General features: G+C 43.5%; 1 protein-coding gene and 1 long non-coding RNA gene across 2 annotated transcripts; one reads left to right on the plus strand and one right to left on the minus strand.

Annotated features, from left to right (window-relative positions):
* Positions 1-419: 419 nt before the first annotated feature.
* LOC120049699 (erythropoietin-like) lies at positions 420-13,365 on the minus strand. The gene is made up of 5 exons (XM_038996051.1): positions 13,062-13,365; positions 3,096-3,226; positions 2,821-2,907; positions 2,507-2,671; positions 420-1,436 (listed from the first exon to the last, which is right to left on the minus strand). Exons 1-5 carry the CDS (start codon positions 13,081-13,083, stop codon positions 1,281-1,283), a joined length of 561 nt encoding a protein of 186 aa, XP_038851979.1. The 5' UTR covers positions 13,084-13,365; the 3' UTR covers positions 420-1,280.
* Positions 13,366-17,497: 4,132 nt separating this feature from the next.
* Positions 17,498-19,549, plus strand: LOC120049251. The gene is made up of 2 exons (XR_005477099.1): positions 17,498-18,031; positions 18,336-19,549. It is a non-coding gene; the product is annotated as an uncharacterized LOC120049251 (long non-coding RNA).
* Positions 19,550-20,954: the final 1,405 nt, after the last annotated feature.

Consider the following 20,954-nt stretch of genomic DNA (forward strand, 5'->3'; position numbering starts at 1 on the left):
AAACAACCCAGGAGAACAAATCTAATCCCAAAAGTGAAAGCATCCACAACGTCAGCGACTCCAACGGTTCCCAGGATTCGGGTTGATTGGCTGCTGGTTGAAGGAAGGAGGAAGAGAGACAAAACAGGCGTGCAGGATGTTCATCATAAGAACCAATCAATATTTTTCCTGGCAGTCTTGCTATCTGTGTCGAAGCTCTAGTTGAGCACTGGTCTGCATAAGCCAGACACTGATAATCAGAGCATAGCTTCAGAGTTCTCACGTAAGCCCTTTCTTCCTCTCAATCGTTTCCTCCTTCAACCCGACTGAACCTCCGCTTCTGTCTCTCCCACCTCTAGTCCGTTCAATAGGGTTATAAGAGTTGTATAAAACTGTCATTCACACAGATATTTTCTCGCACATACATACAGTACATACAGTTCATACAAACACACAGATCATTTATTCTATGAAGGGTAACAGACAGCAGTGAACAGTTGGATATTGAAGTATACAAATATCTTTACAACATGGTTCAGTGGCGTTATATAGTGATTATGATTAACCGCTGGAGCCCAACTGCGGTCTCTAGTTCATAGTTACAGTATATCTCTCAGAATACTTTCGCCATGACAGTGAGTCGAGCTTAAATGTAGAACTATAAATAAGTAATTACAAAAGCAATATAAAATTCATTTAAGGACACTAATAAACAGCAGTTGGAAAAGTGTTGTGTGTTAAGAATGAGGCGGGCGGTGATGTTTGAAGAGTTTGTGGTATAGGCTAGGCCTCCTCCTCCTGGACTCCTGTCAATGCTGTCAGTCAGGTACAGTGCAGAACAACTCCAACAAGGTGTCATCAGGTGCAATCCACGTGGATTGTCCAGTGCTTGGCGGTGAGAACTCACAGTCCATGCTAAAACACACAGGCACACACTCATGCTAAAACACACAGGCAAGCACACACACACACACACACACACACACACACACACACACACACACACACAGTACTGAAGAGCCGTAGAGCAGTGCATTATATGGGCCCCATTCGTTGTTGAATTCTTCACCACATTCCTCCCTCATGTCAATATTCACAAGGTGCTACCTGCTCTTGTTCTTTTAAAGGTCCAATAGGAACTATTCTGTCCACATAGCTTCATTCTCTCCTGTGAGGATCTGGTCCACACACTCTCCTCTTTTAGACTTCTACCTGGCAACAAGCAGGGTCAATCGTGTAAGAGCCCGCCCCCCTGCCAGAGGGAGCTCCAATCAGTTCAGCCCTGCCTTGGAGAGCCCCAATCAGCTGCTACCCTGGTGGCAGATCGGTGCGTTGGACAGCAAGAGGTGCACCTTGCCTCGCAGGAAGTTAACGTGGACCTGGAGGAGCTCTGAAGCAGACGACACCCGCCATGTCTCCCCACCTCCAGCCACTCCCCCTGCTGGAGGGGTGTACTCCTGACAGGAAGAAAAAAAACACAGCGATGTGAAGGATCCAAGAGAAATCTGTTATCCTAGTGCCCTCAAACTCAACTCTGAACCTCGAAGCAAGTTCCACTGCTTTTTAAAATTGTTTAATCAGGCACTGATTTAGACTTGGGATACCAGGTGGGTGTAAATCATTATCGGGTACAACAGAAAAACAGCAGGCTCTGGACCTCGTAGGGTAAGAGTTGAATACCCATGTCCTAGTACTTGGGAAGTGAACAGGCTGGAGATGAGTTGACTAATCCAAAATGTAATTTGACACAAAGATCCAGACGATTCAGTAAGCAGGGGTCTGATTACCATCACTTTTATAGTTACTTCATAATCCCTGTTACGTGTAAGCCATTACTACCTAACCCTGATAGTGCATATCAGCAGTAGGCCTATTTCACCAGGGTACAAGCCTTGGGCGATGTTTGTTTGATGTCTCTACTAAGAAACCTCTCAGTGGCCCTTGAGCCTGAATGTACAGATGGAGTGACTGGAGCGCCGTTTGTCTTTCCATGGCCTTGGCGTGTACCCAGTGAACTCTGCCTGCCTGTCAGTGACCTCACTGGTGGAAGCGATTGTGGTTGTTGTAATTTCTGCTACTATCTAAGAACCAGCCCCACTGGCGAGGGATTTCTTCGAATTTCTCAGACATGACAGTTCTTTACAGTCCGTATGACACAACCATACAGCCCCCCTTCCCCTCTTCCCCCCCTTCCCTCCACTAGCAAGCTCTACAGTGTGGGAATAGTAGTAACTGAGTCACTCAGGTTAAACCTTGCGTGTCTGTAGGAATGCATCTGCCTGGACAGGGCCCTAAGTGAACTAAAGATAGCGAACATTCCTATTCTTGTCTCCAATAGCAACATCGATAAGTCATTCAATAATAACTACAATGAAATGGTGGGAATTACAGCACTGATTGATTACCTGTTCACCTGTTTGCCTGACAGTTATTTTACCTCAATATTCACCACTCTGTCCTCATGCCACAACCTCACTCTGCCATTGACCTTTGCCCTTTGAACCCTGACCTCTGTGACCTAGCTCACCTGGATGTTGAGGCTGCGCAGCACCTGTCCGATGCTGAAGATGTTTCTGAGGCTGTTGTCTATGTGGCTGTGCAGCGCTGTGTTGGTGACGGAGGTTCGTAGCGAGCCGATGGCCTGGTTTAACAGCCACAGGCCAGACTGAACCTCCTGAGCTTGCTCCAGTGCCTATAGAATCACACACAGACATAGTTCACCAGTTGACCAGAGCCATGTGATTTAGGTTGAAACCTCAATGGCCAAACTCTCTCTTTCTATGACTCTACAATGGGATAACAGTAGAGAGAGAGAGAGAGGGTGAGACTGTTGTTACTCACATTTTTCCTCTCCCAGACGTTGAAGTCTACTTTGGTTTGGGGAACAGTGACGGGCTCTGCAAGACCACGTCCTTCTTTACATGCCAGCTGAGAGAGGGATCAGAGGGGGGTGGATGGAGAAGACAAACGGGGCAAGGAAACATGGATAGATTAGAAGACAGATGGAGAAATGTGAGATGAAATGTGACTATTACTCTGACTATCTCTGTAAATAGCACCAGCTCATGGCCATCAAGAGGCCAGACCAGATGTGGATGTGGTGTGTAATGTCTCACCATGGCTGCCTCAGCATCTCTGGCCTCTTCAATGAAGTGTTTTAGGACCCGCGGGTCACAGATCGGACGCAGGGGGTTAGATAGCCCTGGTTTGGTCCACTCCAACAGCATCAGCAGAAAGGCAAAGAGTCCTACACACACACACACACACAGGGGCTTCAGCAAACACATTCTCAACACTCCGTACCATTACCACCCATAACCAATTATAAACAATATGTAGCGTAACACCCATACACAATAGGGCAAACATTATCGAAGGGGTAGGGGCTAAGGATGGATTTGAGCTTGGGCAACTAACTAGGTATAGGGTCTGTATAAACATGGTGGGTCAAATGCAATTCTGAACTGGCACAAGTATTGGCCACAAGCGGGACTCGGGATGTCGTATCCTTACACAAGGAGCTCCAACTACTTGTGCTGGTGCAAAGAATGACACATTTTCTTTCTTTATGTATATAATTAATAGCTGTAGCTAGGCATTTTTTATTTATTTGTATTTTTTACTTTTACCCATTTTCGTTATATCCAATTGGTGTTTCCTGTCACGATCGTCTTCGGGTGAAAGAGAGGATCAAGGCGCAGCGTGATATAAATACATCATGTATTTATTTAAGCAAGACGAATAACACTAAAACAAACGACCGTGAAGCTATACAAACAAATAAGTGCAGACACTGGCAACTTACACATAGACAATCACCCACAACCTACCTAATGACTATGGCTGCCTAAATATGGCTCTCAATCAGAGACAACGATAGACAGCTGTCTCTAATTGAGAACCAATCTAGGCAACCATAGACTTACATAAACACCTACAATGAACACAACCCCATGAACTCTACAAACACCCCCTAGACAATACAAAGACCCTAGACGAGACAAAAACACACAAACATCCCCCATGTCACACCCTGACCTAACTAAAATAATAAAGATAACAAAGATAACTAAGGCCAGGGCGTGACAGTTTACAGTCTTGTCCCGTCGCTGCAACTCCCCTACGGACTCTGGAGAGGCGAAGGTCGAGAGCCATGCATCCTCTGAAACACAACCCTGCCAGCCGCACTGCTTCTGGAAACACTGCTCGCTTAACCCGGAAGCCAGCCGCACCAATGTGTCGGAGGAAAAACCGTCTAGCTGGCGACCAAATTCAGCTTGCAGGCGCCCAGCCTGCCACAAGGAGTCGCTAGACCGCGATGGGACAAGGAAATCCCGGCTGGCCAAACCCTCTCCCAACCCAGACGATGCTGGGCCAATTGTGCGCCGCCTCATGGGTCTCCCGGTCACGGCTGATCCAGCCTGGGATCAAATCCGGGTCTCTACTGACGCCTAAAGAGCAGTGCCACTCGGGAGGCCGTGACTTGGCATTTAAACTCAGTGGCGTATTCAGGGGTGCCAAGGGAAGCCAGGCTTCCCCCAAAAAATGGACCAAGAAAAAAATACAAAAACATGTAAAATAATGTATCTTTTGTCTCTGTGTTTTCATGATTTTCCTTCAATTCCAAGAGGCTGAATGTATCTCACCGGAAAATTCATCCAAGCGAGCGAAACTGTGGCTAGCTAGCTAGCTAAAATTGTCCATTTCCTAAATTAGCCATGGAAGAAGATAGGGATTTGGATTTGTGGTTTTACTCAATTCTCCGTACTGGCCAATGATTATAACGGTGATTCTGATCCAACCATAAATAGGAATTCATGAATAGGAATGTATGAACATTGTGCCCCTGGACTGAGAGGATGGACGTTCAACATGTAGCTAGATGTACAGTGCAATCGGAAAGTATTCAGACCCCTTGACTTTTTCCACATTTTGTTACATTACAGCCTTATTCTAAAATGTATTAAATATTTTTTACCACCATCAATCTATACACAATACCCCATACTGACCAAGCAAAAACACGTTTTTAGACATTTTCGCAAATGTTTTAAACAGAAAAAACAGAAAAACCCTATTTCCATAAGTATTCAGACCCTTTGCTATAAGAATCGAAATTCAGCTCAGGTGCATTCTGTTTCCATTGATCATCCTTGAGATGTTTATACAACTTGATTGAAATCCACCTGTGGTAAGTTCAATTGATTGGACATTATTTGGAAAGGCACAAACCTGTCTATATAAGATCCCACAGTTGACAGTGCATGTCAGAACAAAAACCAAGCCATGAGGTTCAAGGAATTGTCCGTAGAGCTTCGAGATAGGTTTGTGTCGAGGCACAGATCGTGGGAAGGGTGCAAAAAAATGTCTGCAGCATTGAAGGTCCCCAAGAACACAGTGGCCTCCATCATTCTTAAATGGAAGAAGTTTGGAACCACCAAGACTCTTCCTAGCGCTGGCCGTCCGGCCAAACTGAGCAATCGGGGGAGAAGGGCCTTAGTCAGGGAGGTAATCAAGAACCCGATGGTCACTCTGACAGAGCTTCAGAGTTCCTCTGTGGAGATGAGAGAACCTTCCAGAAGGACAACCATCTCTGCAGCACTCCACCAATCAGGCCTTTATGGTAGAGTAGCCAGACGGAAGCCACTCCTCAGTAAAAGGCACATGACAGCCCACCTAGAGTTTGCCAAAAGGCACCTAAAGACTCTCAGACCATGAGAAACAATATTCTCTGGTCTGATGAAACCAAGATTGAACTCTTTGGCCTGAATGCCAAGCGTCACGTCTGGAGAAAACCTGGTACCATCCCTATGGTAAAGCATGTGGTGGCAGCATCATGCTGTGGGGATGTTTTCAGCGGCAGGGACTGGGAGACTAGTCAGGATCGAGGGAAAGATGAACGAAGAAAGTACAGAGAGATCCTTGATGAAAACCTGCTCCAGAGCGCTCAGGACCTCAGACTGGGACGAAGGTTCACCTTCCAACAGGACAACGACCCTAAGCCAAGACAATGCAGGAGTGGTTTCAGGACCAGTCTCTGAATGTCCTTGAGTGGCCCAGCCAGAGCCCGAAGTTGAACCCGATTGAACATCTCTGGAGAGACCTGAAAATAGCTGTGCAGCGACGCTCCCCATCCAACCTGACAGCGCTTGAGAAGATCTGCAGAGAAGAATGGGAGAAGCTAATGTTGCACATGAAAGGAAGTTAGGCTAGCGAGCAAGCATTTTAGCCAGGTAGCCTAGGACAACAAAAAATAAAAGCGTGTACCGTATGACAGAGTAATAGACCATTTCGTCAACATGATGATGTCATTGGCGTTTCTCTGCAAGTAGGGTGAGACGACATGTTTTTTCTACTTGCACAAACGCACACACACACAAACACAAATCAGAACCATGGACAGCCAGATTATATTTAGCTTATGTTGATTGGACTAAATCTTTTTTATATATATTTTAGTTGTCACTGTATTAGACTAAGCATTGGTGATTTGATGATGTTGAAATTCTGAAGTTGAAATGGTGCTTGAATAGTGGAGGCAGTTCCTGTTTTCTTTGCGACTTGCGGTAACTCTCTGTGGTTCTAAATCAATAGTTGTTTAGTGGTCCGAAAAATGTCGGGAAACATTAACTTGCTTGACCATGCTGTAGGTCATGTTGCATGCAATATGCTTTTGTGGACTTCGCCAGACAGAGGGTCCTCTCCGGTTTTGTGATGAAACAAAGGTGTGGTTCAATTTATTCTGCCACTGTGTATTTGTATTGTCTGGGCCTTAGGCCTATATATCACGGTTGTGATATGAACTAGCAGGTTATAGAACAAACAACGTAATTATCACAACATGTATCTTGTAATATGGCTTTTTTTTCCTGGCTTGGCTTCCCCAGTGATTTTACCCACGCACTGCTACTGTTTAAACTACATTATCATGAAATAAATGCCATTTACTTGGAGCTATGCTAGCCTATGCATGTGAGTGTCATCCTCTCTCTACCCAGCCCACTCTGGCTCTATTCATCTCTCATAATTCTGTCTACATCCCTTTATCCCAAATCAAGTCCTTTTCCCTGTCTCCCATCGTCTGTAGCATCCCCTCCTCCATCTCCTTGCCCCACATTTTGAGCCCATCTCCTTGTCCTTTGCGAACCCCTCTGAATCTCTGAACCTATGAAGAACACACGAACCAGTCACACAGGTTAGTCCTCAGTCAACCGAATCCTTTGACATCTGAACTGTTGTTTCCGGCTCTGGCCGTAATACTGTGCCACAGACTGGACACTGTACAGTAGCTATGCTCTCCACAGCTTGCTTCTCCAGACAAACAACTACTGTTCCATTCAGTTCATTTAATTCACACTGTAGAAGAATAACGCTTTGAATTGGGAGTTACTTGGTACACCTGACTTGCAAGCAAGGCAATGGGTCTTGCCTGTTTGGGATCCGTCATCCAGAACATGAGATCAGACGTGGCCCTGGACACACACGGAGTGGCTCGCATTCCACAAGGTTCCATGTCTATCAGGCAGCACCATGCTACTGTACAGAGCACATAACAGTGCTTTTGTGGATATCTGCGGTCTATGTATTACTGAACTTCACGCATAATGGGGTCATGCGTGTTCTTAGTGTGGGAGACGTGTGGTATTTCTAGTGACAGCCTGGTAAAAATGGGCTCAGCAGGCCTTTCCATACATTCAGTCTGCAGGGCACTTCTCCTAGTGCAAACTGTTCCATATTAATAGTGGTAACCCCTATGGGTTACACTGACAGCTCTATGGAGTTGTTCCACATTGCTGCAGGTCATTTGGACATCCCGTTGAATGAGCTCTTTCACTGCAGCCTGACTGTGTGACGCAGTGAGATGCTACGGATTACAGACAGCCCTCCAAGCCTTATGCCAGGTCAGACACTGGAAACCTCCGCAGCTGTTTCCCAGGGACGATTTTGTTGTGGTTTTCAGCCCAATTTTAGCCAGTTATTTGGGTTTAGGCAGTTTATACATAGAGAGTTGGCTTATCAAGCAAGATGTCTGTTTTGAACAATGAATGAGTATAAGTGACCTGCGTTCCACCAGATGATGTGCTGCGTAGCCCATTGATGTTTTTGTATTGATTCATATTTACTCCATTTTGGCTGTGGGATGGCTGGAGCCCCTTTGAATTAAGAGACAGGGATTCACAGAGGCAACCTTTTACCCCCTCTTGCAACCTGACACGCAGGATGCTTCACCCTGACACGCAGGATGCTTCACCCTGACACGTAGGATGCTTCACCCTGACACGTAGGATGCTTCACCCTGACACGTAGGATGCTTCACCCTGACACGTAGGATGCTTCACCCTGACACGTAGGATGCTTCACCCTGACACGTAGGATACTTCACCCTTACACACAGGATGCTTCACCCTGACACGTAGGATGCTTCACCCTGACACGCAGGATGCTTCACCCTGACACGTAGGATGCTTCACCCTGACACGTAGGATGCTTCACCCTGACACGTAGGATACTTCACCCTGACACGCAGGATGCTTCACCCTGACACATAGGATGCTTCACCCTGACACGTAGGATACTTCACCCTGACACGCAGGATGCTTCACCCTGACACGTAGGATGCTTCACCCTGACACGTAGGATGCTTCACCCTGACACGTAGGATGCTTCACCCTGACACGCAGGATGCTTCACCCTGACACGTAGGATGTGTTTGGGTGTACAGCACCAGACCACGTCCGCCTGGTAGGCTACCAACCCTGGGGGCTTCTCAAAGAACCTCTTTATATTGTCTGTCTGTGTTGTCCCACTGTGCCAGAATTGAGCCAGCTGTAAGCACTGGCTTATCTGCGTCGGCTCTCCATCCACCCCCTCACCACCTACTGGAACCTCACACTGGCCCCGTGGAGATGAGAAACTAAACCTTTATTCAGTCCAATGTCCAAAGCCACAGAGACGATAGTCCTGCGATCCATTGTGACATAGCTACGCAGCTCTGAGTCCACTTCCTCTTCCAATTAAAATGTGGGTCGGTCAAAATAATGACAAACTTTTGCTGACATATGATGGGGGTCCCTGGGTGGGGGTCCCTGGGCAAGAAAAGGTTGAAGACCCCTGTTCTAGAACACTGATGTGCGGACGTGTACATGTTTTTGGACTGATAAGCATTTAACCCCTTCCAGGTACTTAGGGAGTAGTGACACAATGTAATGACAGGACAAAGTAAAGTATTAATTGCACTATAACCTTACACCTCATTCCATTCTGAGAGGTTGTGTGTGAAAGCAGCATAACTGACCTCATTTAGGGCGGTATGTCTAAATACCACACCCTTCTATCACTCTGTACAACAAGTTGACAGAGTGACCTTTGCCATGGCCTACGTGTGAAGGTGAAGGAGAGTGTGTGCACTCACTTACTAACTCACTCTCAGACTCCCTCACTGGGTGACTCGGCAATACTGACCAATAGTCTACGCTGCATGTCTGCCAGCCACGAGCTGAGCACCGGGACTCTGAGTCCAGGAAGTTGGACAAATGTAAAGGTAACAGGACCAGTGCCAACAGCACCAAATGCCAAGATTTGACTTCTATTTTTTGCCTTTCTATGGTCTAGTTCTGTGCTGTGCACTGATTATGCACCTTGGCAAGCACCAGACTTAAAGTGTGGCAGATTAATCTCCCAAAGGTCACCTAGCTGTCACGGATGCTCTCTTATGAGAGGACTTTTATTCCAAATTCAATCAACGCTTGACGTTTAATCATTCAAATGACTTCTACACGACCTTGGTTTATTCTCAAGGTGAACTCAGCACTTCAATCCAATTGGGAAGAGTGACAGAGAAATTATGTATAATGACAAACTACACTGGCAGCCTTTTCTCTTAGACTCTTAGTCTAAGATGAATGCACTAACTGTAAGTCACTCTGGATAAGAGCATCTGCAAATTGTAAATGAATGTGAAACGTTTTGAGTAATCAGCAAGCAGGTCACACTGATATGACATCATTTCCTGTGAGGAATCCCAATTTAATGCAATGTCAAAGGGTGGAATCCTGAACTTCCTCTGTGGAAATCAATTTTCTGCTAAATGATCCTTTGAGAAATGTAAAGTCATCGCATTCTAACATTAATCAGCATTAACTAGAAGCCTGACTTCCTCGCTGCCTCAACATTGCAGAGTCATGCTACAGTTAACTAACAGGAAACACATCCATTTCCTTATTCATGGTAAGTAAATAGCCTTGTCAGAGCCAGAACGGCACATAGGACAGGAGCCTCACTCTCCTGTTAGCGTGAGGCATCTTGATGTACAAGCACACCCCCTGGACAGGACGTCAGTATATCGCAGGGCAGGGCCTTACCCCCAATCCATCAGCTCAACCTTCCAATCTCAGAGAGGAAACTGTAACCATAAGGCTACTGACTTGGTTGGTACTCATGGTATGGTGAAGGGTAAAAAAGTACTCACATATGAATTTGTTAACCATGAGGCTTTTGATCATCGTGAGTGGCTCTTTTCTATTCAAAACTTTGGAAGCATTCAACTTTCCATCTGAAATAATAGAATTCATAAAAATATTATATAAATATCCTAAAGCAAAAAATACACAAATAATACATTATCTAATAAAATAGCTTTAGAAAGAGCCATGAGACAGGGATGTCCTCTCCCCTCTCCTGTTTGCACTGGCAATTGAACCGCATGCAGAAATAATTAGACAGGACCCAAATGTAACAGTATTGGTAAACATGAATACAAACTAAACTTATTTTAGTTTATATTCATGACGATCTCCTGATACACCTGACTAATATTGAAAACTTAATGCCCCCTTGTTAAAAAATATTTGCGTAATACTCAAAAATCTCAGGATATAGTAAAAAGAAAAATAATAACGCATGAGCTACAGCAATCCCCTAAGTGGACCACAAAAAATATGAAATAGGATGCTTGATAAGTGACAACAAGCAACAAATCTATAAAGATAGCCTAATCCTGTTACTCAACAACGTGAAAGCAGATCTAAATGGAAGAATCTCAGCATAAACCTTACAGGTAGAATAAACCTCTTTGGAATGACGTGGCTCCCAAAGTTTTTATATATATTTTCGGTAATACCAATTACCCCACCGAAGACATTCTTTAAAAAAGTATACTAGGCCATAACATACTTCATATGGGAAAATAAAACTCATGGAATGAATAGGAAAGTTCTACATGCCCCTAAATCTGAGGGTGGTTTTAACTTTCTAGTCTTGGAATTGTATCAATTTGCCACCCAAGCTTTTACTTGCAACATATAGTTAAATGCACTAAAGAGGAACAATGGGTACATATTGAAGATGCCATGGACATCCCCAGAATCCTTTCACGTGTCTGTTTTCAAAGGATGGAGCTAAGAACATTAACAACCTCATAGTTAAGAACACTATAACAAGATGGAAAAAATGTAAATGGAATCGACAAAAACCAATATCACTCACTAAAAAGCACACCCCTATGGAACAATCATTGGATAGCTTTTCAGAATTCACAGATAAATTGGCCTGGAAAACTAAAAGCATAGAAACCATAAAGTATATGGTAATAGTAAATACAATTATTTCCACGACAGAAGTCAGAAACTCATATGATTGGTAAGATTTACAAAACCTTGCAGAGATCCTATCCAACTGACAATCTCTTAAAATCTATTTCTAAACTATTGGAACAAAATTACAGTTAGCAACATTTTTAATCCAGTATAAACTAATGTATAGAATGTATCATACAATTGACAAATTTCACAAATTCTGCAGCACACTAGCAGAGTCATGTCTTAAGTGTAAAACTAACAATGACTCAATAATTAATGCCTTCTTAGAGTGCTATAAAGTCCAAAAGTCATGGGCAGAGTTAGGATGCTGGCTGTCAGAAGTTTTACAATGTAAATGTACTTTTTATCTGTCTATCTGCATATTTCAAGACATGGCATAGCCTATGAGGTTCGGTGAGATACCCAATGGGTTGGACAATATTATTTTTGTCACTTACATTACCAGTCAAAAGTTTGGGCACACCTACTCATTCAATAGTTTTTCTTTATTTTTACTATTTTCTACACTGTGTAAGGGCTATTTGACCAAGAAGGAGAGTGATGGAGTGCTGCATCAGATGACCTGGCCTCCACAATCCCCCGACCTCAACCGAATTGAGATGGTTTGGGATGAGTTGGACTGCAGAGTGAAGGAAAAGCAGCCAACAAGTGCTCAGAATATGTGGGAACTCCTTCAAGACTGTTGGAAAAGCATTCCAGGTGAAGCTGGTTGAGAGAATGCCAAGAGTTTGCAAAACTGTCATCAAGGCAAAGGGTGGCTACTTTGAAGAATCTCAAATCTCAAATCTAATTTGATTTGTTTAACACTTTTTTGGTTACTACATGATTCCGTGTTATTTCATAGTTTTGATGTCTTCACTATTATTCTACAATGTAGAAAATAGTAAAAATAAAGGAAAACCCTGGAATGAGTAGGTGTGTCCAAAGTTTTGACTGGCACTGTACAGTATATTGAAGAAGCTATTACTTAAATGCTGGAAGTCAAATGATACTCTAAGGTTAAGACAATGGAATAATCAAATGCTTCATTATTTAAATATGTATTGGAATTAGATTTTTTTTCCAAATTATTTTCTTAGTGATCCCCAATCAAGTGCAACATGGTAGTTGTACCAGCATGCAGCTTCAAATTCAATACTGAAACTTGTGTGGCTCAGGGAGACGTGCGTAATTCTCTCCACTGAGCTGGAACCGCGGGGATAAAGCTCCTCCATGCTTCGCCTCATTAGGCTAATAATTCGGAGACTTTACGCATGCAGGCTAGCTCAGTTGAGCTCTTCGTTGTGTCAAAACCTCTATGTGAAAATAAACTACTTTTACTGTAATTAACTTCCACTAGCTCACTGCTCACATCATGTGGACATCGAAATGCTCACAAAACACTTATACATTACTTGGGCTACATAGCTAATTATTATTCCGAAAATGTGGATATAATATCTTATTTCGGTTATAATATACCAAGTAATTATAAAACGGTCTTACCTCTACTTGAATTGTGGAACATTTGCAAAGCAGTGCGGCATCGTTTAAACACATCGCGCGAAATAATCAAATATGTTCACACACTCCTCAACAGGTATTGCAAAGGACATCCGTCCATTTAATCCCAACCATGCCCAGAGCACTTGTCCGCATTCTCCAGACGCTGCATGTGGAGAGTTTAGTGCTGCTTGCATCTCCCAGTCAGAGCCAAATGCAGTAGCCCCCGGCTCCTAATCGGAGCAAGGATATATCAGGCTTTGTTTGCATCACTGATTTTGGCAACCTGCTAAAACGTTTATTTACCTCCCCTCCGCAATGCGATAAAACTATTCAGCCGATAGGGACGCGCACACACTCTTTACGCACCAACACAGACAAGAGCAATAAACCATCAACTCAGGTCATCCTTTGCCAAACCATTAAAATATTCAACCCCAGGAGAAAAACACTAAAGCATTAGGACTACTAGTTACTCACTGGGTGGTAACTCCATATCGGAATCCGCATAGTCCCTCACAGGATCCTCGCTGTTTCGTCTATATACACCATTAATTGCAACCGAAGCTCTTTTATGGATTTGTCTGCACTTATCCGGTAGTTGTTTCTACAACTGATCCGTTAGATTTTTGTTATTGATGACAATGAAAATAAAGTTGCATTGTCCTGTGATGACTATCTGAACGACTTCCGCTGTTATGGGTCAATTTTTTTATTTGATTGTCATCCAAATAATATCCATGTTTTCAAACAATAGTCCCCAAATGTAGCCTAAATCACGTCTCAAAGAAGCAAGGAGGGACTTCCCATTCACTCATTATCTATGAATAATCCCCTGTACACGCTTTCCACTTGGCTGACTACAATTTCTACAGAAATTACATTGTAAACGATGGATCAAATATTCCTAATTTTTGATTCACTGGACACAGTGACATCCTTTGTAATCCTGGTATGCAAGTGTACCAGAAGTGCCGGTGTGCCATGGTGCGCTCACAGACCAGAGCGTCAGAAAAGTAATAGCCTTGTCCTAGAGTTTTATGTCAGTAATTCCGTTATTTGCCTGTTGATTGAATTTCTCAGAGGCCTTTTGTGTCAACATCTTTAAACTTTGTTTAGACGCCGACAACCCCCACCCAGTTTTGTTGACGCAGCGGTCGTCTCCCCGGGTTGTAGCCTGATGTCTGGGAGACACAGCCACGCGTGGCGGGGGTGGGGAGGCTTTCCTGGAGCCCTCCGAGGTTCCTGTCCAAAGATGTTGGTCACTGTGCTTCCTGCACGTTCACAGCAGCCGCAGCAGCATCAGGTGACACATCAGCACAATGGGGAACCAATGTCTTTGCTCTCAGATGTAGATGACCTCCTCTTCAGTCAATCAACATGGACATGGTCAACATCAACAACATACATCTTTTTTAAAATCCGCATAGGTTTTCACGTCATTTCAATAACAAAAAATACGACGTTGAAACAACGTGGAATACTGATTGGATTTGCAAAAAGTCATCAATTTAAGGGAATTCCGCTATTTTTTACCAAACCTTTCACCTAAATTTCTGATTTTTTTGTGTCGATTTCATGTTAAATTCACATTAGTTGACTATCAGCCAAATGTAAATCAAAACTATAGTTTGAACTGATGTCTGTGCCCAGTGGATTGTGTGCACTGTAAAATAATTGTGTGCACCATTTAATAATTTCACCAACATTCACGTGATGAATAAACTTGCGTAAGACATGTGGACTTGTGTTGGCTCCCCTAAGTTAAAGGCTTCAACGCAGTGGGCTAACGTTGTTTTCAGTTGCATATAGGCTATGACCCTGATTTGATACCCAGACAATCACATAAGGAGGTCCAAATAGTTTATACCTGGTTTGAACTTCAGTTATTCAATACATCCTTGTTCCTAAACCCTGATTAATAAGGCTATTATCATTTAAGGAGTTTTATTAAGACTCTGTAATGACATTTAGGTTGTTGCTCAGAAGGAAACCTATAATTGTTGACATACTTTGACATATAGTACTTGGCTCACATCCAAATGAACTAGGTTCAGGTACTCAGCATCTGTATGAATCATTTGGGAACAAAGTTAATTTTGGTAAAAAATGTGAGACGTGATACAATGATAATAACGTTACATAACATACAGGCAAGTAAGCCTCTTGAAACGCAACAGTAGCCCATACCTACTTGTAGTTACAAGCAGTGTCCATGCCAACACCGAAATAGAATCCATGTCTCAGGAAGATGCAGAGACACTTTCAAGGAATCTGATCAAGTTCAACGGGAGGCCGAGAGTCCACTCCGCAAGTTTGCAGACAGCATTCTTAGAAATGTTTCCTGCTGATATAGTTCCCTTGTGTTACAATCAAACACGTAATATGCGCTAGTAGCTCTGTTTAGTAGGATTACTCATTTAAATGACTATACTAGTTTGTGGAATTTGCCCAGAAGATGTTTCTCAGAACACTGAGCTTATTCTGGAGATCCCCTCGCTCTCAGCCGGCCTGTGGGGCCCGGGCATAATTGTTTCTGTGGTCGTGCGTGCATGTATGGGGGTGTGTGCACTTACAGTATGTTTGTACAGTATGTATAATATGCACGTGAACATGTATGTGTCTAGAGTATCGGATTTCCCTGTATTTGTTTTAGTAAAGCAGTAGGATCCGCGAAGCAATCAGAGAGTGACACCTGATAGGGCACATTCAAACATACCACTACTTCCTCTGTGACATAAAAGGCTCTCATAGTCCCTTAATGGCGTGTAACTCATGACTTACAGGAGGACTTTGCTGGAAAGTTCCTGTACTTAGGTCCCAGTGGGTTTTAAAAGGGCGGATTGAGGACAGGCCCCATATGGGGCCCCAGTTAAACACCACCAGAACACTGTGTTAATTAGCTCCGGTAAAGATGCCTTTGGAGCACTTTCAATGTACCACCCATGTGTAATGGGCACCATCTATCACACCAATAGAGCATTATAACACTTGCTATAAGCATTCATAACAGCTCATGGTTTCTTATAAAAAGCCTTTAAAAATGCCTTTAAATATACTTGGACTACATTACACCCACATGGTTCATTAAAAGTGATACTGATGTTCGGTCTGCTCCGTCTGATCATTTACAAGCCATAAATATAGTTGTTTTTTCGCCTCCTCCTCAAATAGGTCCAAATCCTATTGAATAATGACTGGCCCCAAGACCGGCAGTGTTGGAAATCACACGAGGCTGCTGAGGGGAGAACAACTCATAATAATGGAGCAAATGAAATGAAATAGCATCAAGCACATGAAAACCATGTGCTTGATGTATCTGATCCAGTTCCACTGATTCCGCTCCAGCCATTACCACGAGCCCATCCTCCGTCATTAAAGTGCCAATCTTTAATAGACCTTGTATTATTCTAGGTATGAAGAGGATTCAATAAGATGTATTTATTTATTTAAACTTTATTTAACTAGGCAAGTCAGTTAAGAACAAATTCTTTTTTTTAAATGACGGCCTACCAAAAGGCAAAAAGGCCTCTGGCGGGGACAGGGGCTGGAATAAAAAAGATATATATATATAAGACAAAACACATATCAGGACAAGAGAGACACCACAACCCTACATAAAGAGAGACCTAAGACAACAACATAGCATGGCAGCAACACATGACAACACAACATGGTAGCAACACCACATGACAACAAGATGGTATCAACACAACATGGCAGCAGCACCAGTTAGGAACACATTATTTTAAATTAACAAATTCGAAGGAAACTTGCTAAGAAACAGGGTTCAATAGTGAAGTAGACTGTATAGACCATCTTATCACAAGGTCAAACTACTGTATGTAATTCCTGTCACAATTCATTCACGCCATTGGGCCATTTGATTTTGGCATCATTTCAGACTTTCTATAAATATTGGTTCAAAACAATGGAAGGCCCCAGGTGTGAATTTCTCACCCACTATTGCTGTAAAATGTTGCATAGCAAACAACTTGTGGGCACCTTGGATATTACAGGCTACAAAGGACAGGTGGTTTACAAAGCACACCTTCACGTAGACATGCAGTGAGCATCAAAGATAACCCACGTGACTGGTTGTGCAGTCTCAATGTCTCTTAACATTGTCATGGTTGTCAGTCTGGCCTGGGTCCATGGCTTCCTGAACTGTTTGCTCAAATCAAACTCTGGGCTGTTTGCTTATGCCTGAGCCAAATTGAGAGAGGGGGGAGAGAGAGACAAGGTACGTGCTGCGAGCCATGTGTCAGGGCTGGGGGCTGGGGGGTGTCCCCGTCTTAGTGACTCCATGGCTGGGACCTACGTTGCCGATGCATTAGGAATGATTTAAAAGGGAAAGAGGGACGAGCCCAAGGACACCCACCTCCCCTTGTTGTCAATAAACAAAGACAGCCAGGAGTCAGGGAAAGAGAGCGAGAGAGACAGAGGGAGAGAGAATCCACAACATAGTAAACAGCACCAGTGAAAGTGCATGGCGGCAGTCTTTCTCCCTGCCGCTGGGAAGACAGCCAGATAGGTCTGCCTTCTGCAAGTCAGTCCACTGGCGCGACACAAGACAGGAAACTCACAGGAAAGAATGGGGGGACCAGAGAGGCAGGAGCCAGGTCGGGGACAGTAAGCCTGTCGGAAGTTATTGTTTTCGGACCAACACAGGCGTCTGTCCGCAGTCGAAAGAGTAATCTTCCAGTCGGGTCTCGCCTGGGACAGGTTCTACTTATGTCATGACCCCTCCAATAGGGATTTTCTGGGACAGGAAGCCCCGAAGCTCGTCACCACAAGAGTCGTGTTGTGTCCTGCTTGTAATAACAGTAGCAAGTAGTTATTTAATAGATTTTATGAACTTCCTTATTCAATGACCTTAATTTCATACCTATGGGCCATGAGGAACGGGAGGAGACTGACCTTTTGGATGTAAACAATGCTTATGATAACTATCACAACTACCTCCCCGCTCTGTAAGTCATTTTGTGGATGCCAGACACACTTCAACGGCATTGTATGTGACAATCTCACAGTTCCCACCACACATATCTTTCGATGCATAAGCTGGTCTTTCAACCGGCTACAGCGATCCTCTTCTCGCGTGATGATAAGTTGTATATTTGTCCATCTCTCCTCTGTTCTGTTCAGTCTCCATTTTAGTCTCCATTTTACCAAGTTTTGTTTCCAGTTCCACGGCAAATGGAAAACAAACAAGAACCAACAAGGCTAGTTCATGCTGGTTCCTCTACATAATATAACTCTCTCTCACCCCTCTAGTGTGTGGTATTCTATGGCCTGGCTGCCATGGTCTCACCCTGACCTGCAGCCCGGGGCGTCATGGCGATGGTCGAGGAGGTGAGGCTCGTGCTTAACGCCACAATAAGGGACCATCGGCCAAAAGAGGAAATCTGACCTGCTGTTTGGCAGTCTCTACAAACCGCCTTCCCCTGTGGCCTAGCCAACCACCCTGACCTCGAGCCACCCCTGTTGATTGTTTAAGGAAGAACCTCCCTAAACACACACAGCTATAAATACCTGGCGGCTCTTCAGCAAAGAGGATTTTAATAGACTGAGAAGAGCCTCATCTACTGATAAACAACAACTTGGTCTGAGACAGGTTCCACGTCGCTAGAATAGCCTTTTTACTCTGGCAGGAAACACAGCAGAGATACAGTATGTTTGGTGTTTAACTCTGTCACTCCTCCATAGACCTAACCTTTTCTGTAATAATAATGTGAATAAATAATAGACCGTTATATTACTGTATGCTCCTGTACGGGGGGAGCCTACTTTTAGTATCATCCTAGGGTTTGGAAATGTGCCAAGTCTACTAGGGTCCCGAACTGTGCCAAAAGAGAGATGAAATCCCTATGACTGTAAGCAGTACAGGGCTGAGGGCTCGCACAGCTGTTCAAACTTCCCAGAAGCCCCGATCTCATAGCCTAACATGGCATAATAGAAAACACACTCCAGTCTAAACGACCCAGCACAACACAGCTGTTTCATCTGCTAGTCCAGTGCCAATTCCCTTAATTCCTTTAACAGGGTGTAGTTGGTCAAGAAAGACAACACAAACACGTGTGGCACTTGAGGCGTGTAGGCAACACTATTCAATTGATCAATGGAACAAATCCAGCAAGTGTAACAAACTAACAACAATGAATGGATCATTTCTTCAGGAGCTGTGGTGCAGTGGTTGGACACGCTTGATGCTCTCCTTAGCTATGGGGCCACAGAGGTCCCTATCTGAATAATCTTTTATCTATAGCGACATTGAGGCCCCGGTTCATTGACTGAACCCTGAGCTTTTTAACCACTTTAAGGATCACATGGTTGGAGTTGGTTCTATCATCCAAACTACGATAAGATCACAAAGTCTGATCATATCGGGTTGGGAAGGCTTCATGCTGTAATGAAAAGTCACAGATAAGGCCATGTGATTATCTAATGTGGTGTAGTCGCTTATTCTTTGTAAAAAAAAAAAAACATTGCATAGGGCTCGGACAATTACTGTATTACCGTGTAACCGACGGTTATGGATGAGACCATTATGACAATAAAATAAGTAAGTTCAGGAGTAAAGATTTGCTTAACAAGTCACATAATAAGTTCCATGGACTCACTGTGTGAAATAATAGTGTTTAACGTGATTTTTTTTATGACTTCCTCATCTCTGTACACATACAATTATCTGTAAGGTCCCTCAGTCAAGCAGTGGATTTCAAACACAGATTCAACCACAAAGACCAGGGAGGTTTTCCAATGCCTTGTAAAGGAGGGCACCTATTGGTAGATGGGTAAAAGAAAAAGAAGCTGACATTGAATATCCCTTTGATCATGGTGAAATTATTAATTACACTTTGGATGGTGTGTCAATACACCCAGTCACTACAAAGATACAGGAGTCCTTCCTAACTCAGCTGCTGGAGAGGAAAGAAACCGCTCATGGATTTCACCATGAGGCCAATGGTTACTTTAAAATAGTAAAAGGAGAAAACTGAGGATGGATCAACAACATTGTGGTTGCGCCACAATACTAACCTAATTGACAGAGTGAAAATAAGGAAGCCTGTACAGAATAAAAAAATTCCAAAACATGCATCCGGTTTGCAAAAATGTCTAAAAACATGTTTTCACTTTGTCATGATGGGGTATTGTGTGTAGATGGGTCAGAAAAAAAGCGATGTAATCCATTTGGAATTCAGGCTGTAACACAACAAAATGTGGAATAAGTCAAGGGGTTATGAATCCATTCTGAAAGCACTGTAAATCACATCTGAAGCTGTAGACAAACAGTGAGTTTCTCCAGCAGACAGGATTTAAAGCAAATACGAAGCTACGGAGGGAAAGACATGTTTAGCCTCTCAGTTGTTTGTTAAAATGACTGTTTTCCTTTCTTTTCACAATGGGGGTATTTTGGTGAAATTGTTGAAATTCCTGGCTTTTCCCGGAAAGCACAGACCACGATTTTATGGATGTGTTCAGTTAAGCATAGTTAGATACATAACACGCAGTATGTTAAAATAAAACTCTGGCAGTACTTAATACATATTATTTAACCGTCTTTATTTAGGAATAAAATAGAAGTGTGACCTAAGAGGGCGTTTCCCCACCACACCACAACCATGGAAATAGTCAAACTACCCGATCCATCTAACCACAGTATAGTTCACCACCTGTGGATTTTACCCAGTTTCATTTCAAACACCACATGCTTTCAGGCATAATTATTCATCATCCCGACATATTCTTATCACATAGGTTATTTTATCACTGCATTTTGATTCTATTATCTTAGCTTGACACCTGAAGTAACTCAAGCTATAATCTTTGGAAGGCTGTCCAGCGATAGAAAGGTGACCCCTTCAATGGGGTTGGGTAGAGTCTGTAGTGGCC

This window comes from Salvelinus namaycush, chromosome 6, assembly GCF_016432855.1.
Source record: "Salvelinus namaycush isolate Seneca chromosome 6, SaNama_1.0, whole genome shotgun sequence".
NCBI classification, from domain to species: domain Eukaryota; kingdom Metazoa; phylum Chordata; class Actinopteri; order Salmoniformes; family Salmonidae; genus Salvelinus; species Salvelinus namaycush.